We start from the raw sequence: 8,404 nt of genomic DNA, 5'->3' as shown, positions 1-8,404 counted from the left end.
TCCTCTACACTCTAACCACTAGGCTACCTGGCACCTCTACACTCTAACCACTAGGCTACCCTGCCGCCTCTACACTCTAACCACTAGGCTACCCTGCCTCCTCTACACTCTAACCACTAGGCTACCCTGCCTCCTCTACACTCTAACCACTAGGCTACCCTGCCTCCTCTACACTCTAACCACTAGGTTACCCTGCCCCCTCTACACTCTAACCACTAGGCTCCCCTGCCTCCTCTACACTCTAACCACTAGGCTACCCTGCCGCCTCTACACTCTAACCACTAGGCTACCCTGCCTCCTCTACACTCTAACCACTAGGCTACCCTGCCTCCTCTACACTCTAACCACTAGGCTACCCTGCCGCCTCTACACTCTAACCACTAGGCTACCCTGCCACCTCTACACTCTAACCACTAGGCTACCCTGCCGCCCCTCTACACTCTAACCACTAGGCTACCCTGCCTCCTCTACACTCTAACCACTAGGCTACCCTGCCCCCTCTACACTCTAACCACTAGGCTACCCTGCCACCCCTACACTCTAACCACTAGGCTACCCTGCCGCCTCTACACTCTAACCACTAGACTACCCTGCCCCCTATACACTCTAACCACTAGGCTACCCTGCCCCCTCTACACTCTAACCACTAGGCTACCCTGCCCCCTCTACACTCTAACCACTAGACTACCCTGCCCCCTCTACACTCTAACCACTAGACTACCCTGCCCCCTATACACTCTAACCACTAGGCTACCCTGCCCCCTCTACACTCTAACCACTAGGCTACCCTGCCCCCTCTACACTCTAACCACTAGACTACCCTGCCCCCTCTACACTCTAACCACTAGACTACCCTGCCCCCTCTACACTCTAACCACTAGACTACCCTGCCCCCTATACACTCTAACCACTAGGCTACCCTGCCCCCTCTACACTCTAACCACTAGACTACCCTGCCCCCTATACACTCTAACCACTAGGCTACCCTGCCCCCTCTACACTCTAACCACTAGGCTACCCTGCCCCCTCTACACTCTAACCACTAGGCTACCCTGCCGCCTCTACACTCTAACCACTAGGCTACCCTGCCGCCTCTACACTCTAACCACTAGGCTACCCTGCCCCCTCTACACTCTAACCACTAGGCTACCCTGCCTCCTCTACACTCTAACCACTAGGCTACCCTGCCGCCTCTACACTCTAACCACTAGGCTACCCTGCCCCCTCTACACTCTAACCACTAGGCTACCCTGCCGCCTCTACACTCTAACCACTAGGCTACCCTGCCCCCTCTACACTCTAACCACTAGGCTACCCTGCCGCCTCTACACTCTAACCACTAGGCTACCCTCCCCCCTCTACACTCTAACCACTAGGCTACCCTGCCCCCTCTACACTCTAAACACTAGGCTACCCTGCCCCCTCTACACTCTAACCACTAGGCTACCCTGCCACCTCTACACTCTAACCACTAGGCTACCCTGCCTCCTCTACACTCTAACCACTAGGCTACCCTGCCTCCTCTACACTCTAACCACTAGGCTACCCTGCCGCCTCTACACTCTAACCACTAGGCTACCCTGCCTCCTCTACACTCTAACCACTAGGCTACCCTGCCCCCTCTACACTCTAACCACTAGGCTACCCTGCCGCCTCTACACTCTAACCACTAGGCTACCCTGCCTCCTCTACACTCTAACCACTAGGCTACCCTGCCGCCTCTACACTCTAACCACTAGGCTACCCTGCCTCCTCTACACTCTAACCACTAGGCTACCCTGCCCCTCTACACTCTAACCACTAGGCTACCCTGCCGCCTCTACACTCTAACCACTAGGCTACCCTGCCTCCTCTACACTCTAACCACTAGGCTACCCTGCCGCCTCTACACTCTAACCACTAGGCTACCCTGCCTCCTCTACACTCTAACCACTAGGCTACCCTGCCGCCTCTACACTCTAACCACTAGGCTACCCTGCCGCCCCACTATGTGTTAAACATCCAGAAGACAGTAACATGGTAGGACTGTATGGCAGACAGACAGTAACATGGTAGGAATGTACGGCAGACAGACAGTAACATGGTAGGACTGACCGGCAGACAGTAACATGGTAGGACTGACCGGCAGACAGTAACATGGTAGGACTGACCGGCAGACAGACAGTAACATGGTAGGACTGACCGACAGACAGAGAGTAACATGGTAGGACTGAACGGCAGACAGACAGTAACATGGAAGGACTGTACGGCAGACAGACAGTAACATGGTAGGACTGAACGGCAGACAGACAGTAACATGGTAGGACTGACCGGCAGACAGACAGTAACATGGTAGGACTGAACAGCAGACAGACAGTAACATGGTAGGACTGAATGGCAGACAGTAACATGGTAGGACTGTATGGCAGACAGACAGTAACATGGTAGGACTGTACGGCAGACAGACAGTAACATGGTAGGACTGAACGACAGACAGACAGTAACATGGTAGGACTGAACGGCAGACAGACAGTAACATGGTAGGACTGTACGGCAGACAGACAGTAACATGGTAGGACTGACCGGCAGACAGACAGTAACATGGTAGGACTGACCGACAGACAGAGAGTAACATGGTAGGACTGAACGGCAGACAGACAGTAACATGGAAGGACTGTACGGCAGACAGACAGTAACATGGTAGGACTGTACGGCAGACAGACAGTAACATGGTAGGACTGCACGGCAGACAGACAGTAACATGGTAGGACTGCACGGCAGAAAGACAGTAACATGGTAGGACTGTGCGGCAGACAGACAGTAACATGGTAGGACTGAACGACAGACAGACAGTAACATGGTAGGACTGAACGGCAGACAGACAGTAGCATGGTAGGACTGCACGGCAGACAGACAGTAACATGGTAGGACTGTACAGCAGACAGACAGTAACATGGTAGGACTGAACGGCAGACAGACAGTAGCATGGTAGGACTGCACGGCAGACAGACAGTAACATGGTAGGACTGTGTGGCAGACAGACAGTAACATGGTAGGACTGAACGGCAGACAGACAGTAACATGGTAGGACTGTACGGCAGACAGACAGTAACATGGTAGGACTGAGTGGCAGAAAGACAGTAACATGGTAGGACTGAACGGCAGACAGACAGTAACATGGTAGGACTGTGTGGCAGACAGACAGTAACATGGTAGGACTGCACGGCAGACAGACAGTAACATGGTAGGACTGACCAGCAGACAGACAGTAACATGGTAGGACTGACCAGCAGACAGACAGTAACATGGTAGGACTGTGTGGCAGACAGACAGTAACATGGTAGGACTGCACGGCAGACAGACAGTAACATGGTAGGACTGACCAGCAGACAGACAGTAACATGGTAGGACTGACCAGCAGACAGACAGTAACATGGTAGGACTGTGTGGCAGACAGACAGTAACATGGTAGGACTGCATGGCAGACAGACAGTAACATGGTAGGACTGACCAGCAGACAGACAGTAACATGGTAGGACTGACCAGCAGACAGACAGTAACATGGTAGGACTGTGTGGCAGACAGACAGTAACATGGTAGGACTGAACGGCAGACAGACAGTAACATGGTAGAACTGACCAGCAGACAGACAGTAACATGGTAGGACTGAACGACAGACAGACAGTAACATGGTAGGACTGAACGACAGACAGACAGAAACATGGAAGGACTGTACGGCAGACAGACAGTAGCATGGTAGGACTGCACGGCAGACAGACAGTAACATGGTAGGACTGTGTGGCAGACAGACCGCTTATAAGGAGTTATTGACAGAAGACATCAGTAACTCAGTCATTTCAACGAGATGGGTTTTACATGTCTGAACAAAGTAGAATTTCACTGTTTTTCTTTTATCTCCTGTGAAAGGTCTCAGCTGAACCTGACGGGGGCAGTTATGTATTCCAAGGCTTCATACAGGGGAAAGACTATGGACAGTTTGGGCTGCAGAGACTAGGTAGGTAGGATTTAGAACTACTCAATCTTATCACAACAATTACACATTTGACAATTGTAACCACCAACATTGTGTCGTCCTCCTCTTCCTGTTCCTCCTGTTCGTCCTCCTCCTCCTCCTCTTCCAATTCATCTTCCTCTTCCTCCCCATCTTCCTGTTCCTCCTCCTCTTACAATTCTTCCTCCTCTTCTTCTTCTTCTTCCTCCTCTTCCCCTTCTTCCTCCTCTTCCTCTTCTTCCTCTTCTTCCTCCTCCTCTTCCTCCTCTTCCTCTACTTCCTCCTCGTCCTCTTCCTCTTCTTCCTCCTCCTCCTCCTCCTCCTCTTCTTCCTCCTGCTCCTGCTCTTCCTCTTCCTCTTCCTCTTCCTCTTCCTCCTGCTCCTGGATTGTTCCCCATGTAGGTATGAAGGTGAGAGAGATCAACATCACCACTGCAGGTCCTCCTCATGTCTCCAACAGCAGCTCTATGGTCATAGCCATCCTGGTACCTTTCTTTGGCCTCGTGTTGGCAGGCCTGGGATTCTATCTCTACAAACAACGGTACGTAGCTTCGGTAACCCGATAATAATAATACACGCCACTTAGACAGAGGCTTCTCTCCCACTGCACACTGAGCAGTGAGTGTACAGGAAGCCACACTGAGCAGTGAGTGTACAGGAAGCCACACAGTGCAGTGAGTGTACAGGAAGCCACACAGTGCAGTGAGTATACAGGAAGCCACACAGTGCAGTGAGTGTACAGGAAGCCACACAGTGCAGTGAGTGTACAGGAAGCCACACAGTGCAGTGAGTGTACAGGAAGCCACACTGAGCAGTGAGTATACAGGAAGCCACACTGAGCAGTGAGTGTACAGGAAGCCACACAGTGCAGTGAGTGTACAGGAAGCCACACTGAGCAGTGAGTGTACAGGAAGCCACACTGAGCAGTGAGTGTACAGGAAGCCACACTGAGCAGTGAGTGTACAGGAAGCCACACTGAGCAGTGAGTGTACAGGAAGCCACACTGAGCAGTGAGTGTACAGGAAGCCACACTGAGCAGTGAGTGTACAGGAAGCCACACAGTGCAGTGAGTGTACAGGAAGCCACACAGTGCAGTGAGTGTACAGGAAGCCACACAGTGCAGTGAGTGTACAGGAAGCCACACAGTGCAGCGAGTGTACAGGAAGCCACACAGGGCAGTGAGTGTACAGGAAGCCACACAGTGCAGTGAGTGTACAGGAAGCCACACAGTGCAGTGAGTGTACAGGAAGCCACACTGAGCAGTGAGTGTACAGGAAGCCACACTGAGCAGTGAGTGTACAGGAAGCCACACAGTGCAGTGAGTGTACAGGAAGCCACACAGTGCAGTGAGTGTACAGGAAGCCACACAGTGCAGTGAGTGTACAGGAAGCCACACTGAGCAGTGAGTGTACAGGAAGCCACACAGTGCAGTGAGTGTACAGGAAGCCACACAGTGCAGTGAGTGTACAGGAAGCCACACTGAGCAGTGAGTGTACAGGAAGCCACACAGTGCAGTGAGTGTACAGGAAGCCACACAGTGCAGTGAGTGTACAGGAAGCCACACTGAGCAGTGAGTGTACAGGAAGCCACACAGTGCAGTGAGTGTACAGGAAGCCACACTGAGCAGTGAGTGTACAGGAAGCCACACAGTGCAGTGAGTGTACAGGATGCCACACTGAGCAGTGAGTGTACAGGAAGCCACACTGAGCAGTGAGTGTACAGGAAGCCACACAGTGCAGTGAGTGTACAGGAAGCCACACTGAGCAGTGAGTGTACAGGAAGCCACACTGAGCAGTGAGTGTACAGGAAGCCACACAGTGCAGTGAGTGTACAGGAAGCCACACAGTGCAGTGAGTGTACAGGAAGCCACACAGTGCAGTGAGTGTACAGGAAGCCACACAGTGCAGTGAGTGAACAGGAAGCCACACTGAGCAGTGAGTGAACAGGAAGCCACACTGAGCAGTGAGTGTACAGGAAGCCACACAGTGCAGTGAGTGTACAGGAAGCCACACTGAGCAGTGAGTGTACAGGAAGCCACACTGAGCAGTGAGTGTACAGGAAGCCACACTGAGCAGTGAGTGTACAGGAAGCCACACTGAGCAGTGAGTGTACAGGAAGCCACACTGAGCAGTGAGTGTACAGGAAGCCACACTGAGCAGTGAGTGTACAGGAAGCCACACTGAGCAGTGAGTGTACAGGAAGCCACACTGAGCAGTGAGTGTACAGGAAGCCACACAGGACCACGTCCTGTTATTATGGGTTTGGTTGTGTGAATAGAAGTGGAACATATTTCAAGTTTCCACCGTTCGTAGAGAAGTTCTTGACATTTGAGAAGTGGCTGTTGCTTTAAAACAGAAGCTGTACAGTAGATTGATGAAGTGGTATTGTCTCATTGACAGATGTGTGTACTGTGTATTGTGTGTACTCTATATTGTAGGAGAACGGATCAGACCCAGTACACCGGCTGTTCAGTCCACGAGAACAACAACGGCCAGGCGACATATGAGAACCCCATGTACGACACCAACACCAAGTCTGCGGAGGGGAAAGTGGTTCGCTTCGACCCCAACCTCAACACCGTATGCACTGTGGTTTGAAGATGTGTGTGTGTGTGCCAAACACACCGGGGTTTGACGATGCTTTTGCCGAACAGGAAAAGCTTGTTCAGAAATGCAGCACTGGTTTGATGCAACACTGTACTGTGGTTTATTGATGCTGTCTGACGAACGGAATTTGCCCGAGAGTTCTTTTGGTTTAAAAAAAAAATGGATGTCTTGTCTTTTATAATATCTCTCTGCAACGAGTTTCTGAAGACGGCACAGCGCAGCCTCGGGAAACAGGAAGGCAAAAGCACACCTTCAGGAACAACAGTTGTGTGTGTTGTGGATGATGGACGGGGTGAGTCAGCAAGCAGAATGAGACGGTCCTCTTTTTAAAATACATCTTCACCTGATGGGTGAAGTTATTCCTAACTGCACTCTGAGAGTGATGCTATGTGAATAATGCTGTTCCCGACATGTTGGTACACAAGAGTCGTTTACGCTCCAGTCAACGCAAACAATGGAGCGTCGTCAAGGCAACAGTCAACGCAAACAATGGAGCGTCGTCAAGGCAACAGTCAACGCAAACAATGGAGCGTCGTCAAGGCAACAGTCAACGCAAACAATGGAGCGTCGTCAAGGCAACAGTCAACGCAAACAATGGAGCGTCGTCAAGGCACCAGTCAACGCAAACAATGGAGCGTCGTCAAGGCAACCAAATGGAACCCTAGTCTTTCCGGATGGAAGTTATCAGACCTGGGTTCAAATACTATTCAAATTCCTTTAGCCTTTGCTCTAGTCTGCCCCAGAGGGGTGGAGGGGGTTGGTCCTTTTGCGATTATTCTATTTGGTTCAATTGCGACAAGTAAGCTCAATAAATCCCAAATACTGTCAAATATTTTAAATGATATCGATCGATTGATTTGATGTTACAGGACATATTTAAAATACATATAGAGTTGACTCATTCGTCTGATCACAAGAATACAACACAAATGTATCAAATCTTATTTGAACCCAGGTCTGTCTGCTAGTCCCCCAGTAGTCGTAGGAGTAGTAATAGTAGTAGTAGTATTCGTAGTATATATCCACTCTCTCTGCATGGCTCGGTTTAATTCCCCTGGATCTGATTTAAGAACGTGTCTCAGACTTAAGGCCTCAATCAGATCAAACATTATCCGGCGATACCAGACACCCACGTAGCTGATGTTTTACCGATGTCGGAGGTTGGAACTGAGTTGGAGCTGTCAAATCGCAGAGCAGCTGCTCTCGTGATCATTGTCCTCGAAGCTACACCCCCCTCCCCCCAACTCGCGTTAGAAATTCTGACCTTGAAAGTGTAGGTTCTTTTTAAAAATCATCAAAAACGAATAAATAATTAAATAATGAGGATTTCGATCAGCCTTTATCGAGGTGTAGATTATATCTCACATTTCAGTGTTCAAACTTGTAAACAAGACTGATCTGGATTTCTCTTAATGAGACTCTGTGCAGCCAATGACAAGGTGTACTGCCGGGAGCCACTTGTGGCTTTGACATCTCCAAAGCACTTCCACCTCCGTCACGTCAGAACATCAGCTCCGCGGATGTTGGCTAAAGCGAATCTAATTTGATCCATAAAAGTTCCTCTCAGCGTGAGTCGATCAAAGTGATCTGCTGTCTCGTTCTTTACCCACACTGTGTGATGTCAGAGAGAGAGAGAGAGACAGGGAAACCAGAAAGGCTGTCTCGTTCTTTACCCACACTGTGTGATGTCAGAGAGAGAGAGAGACAGGGAAACCAGAAAGGCTGTCCCGTTCTTTACCCACACTGTGTGATGTCAGAGAGAGAGAGAGAGAGACAGGGAAACCAGAAAGGCTGTCTCGTTCTTTAC

General features: G+C 50.6%; 1 protein-coding gene across 1 annotated transcript in view; it reads left to right on the top strand.

Annotated features, from left to right (window-relative positions):
* The window catches only part of LOC127927325 (CUB and sushi domain-containing protein 3-like), a 9,808-nt gene extending 2,249 nt beyond the window's left edge, over window positions 1–7,559 (top strand). Inside the window, exons 2-4 of the mRNA XM_052513487.1 lie at window positions 3,907–3,994; window positions 4,394–4,532; window positions 6,429–7,559. Of these exons, the coding sequence (XP_052369447.1) occupies window positions 3,907–3,994; window positions 4,394–4,532; window positions 6,429–6,588 (387 nt within the window). The 3' untranslated portion in view covers window positions 6,589–7,559. The remainder of the gene's footprint in view (window positions 1–3,906; window positions 3,995–4,393; window positions 4,533–6,428) is intronic.
* Window positions 7,560–8,404: the final 845 nt, after the last annotated feature.

This window comes from Oncorhynchus keta, unplaced genomic scaffold (assembly GCF_023373465.1).
Source record: "Oncorhynchus keta strain PuntledgeMale-10-30-2019 unplaced genomic scaffold, Oket_V2 Un_scaffold_12948_pilon_pilon, whole genome shotgun sequence".
Taxonomy (NCBI): domain Eukaryota; kingdom Metazoa; phylum Chordata; class Actinopteri; order Salmoniformes; family Salmonidae; genus Oncorhynchus; species Oncorhynchus keta.
Note: the sequence above shows the minus strand (reverse complement) of the source record. Positions and strands in the feature narration are given on the sequence as shown.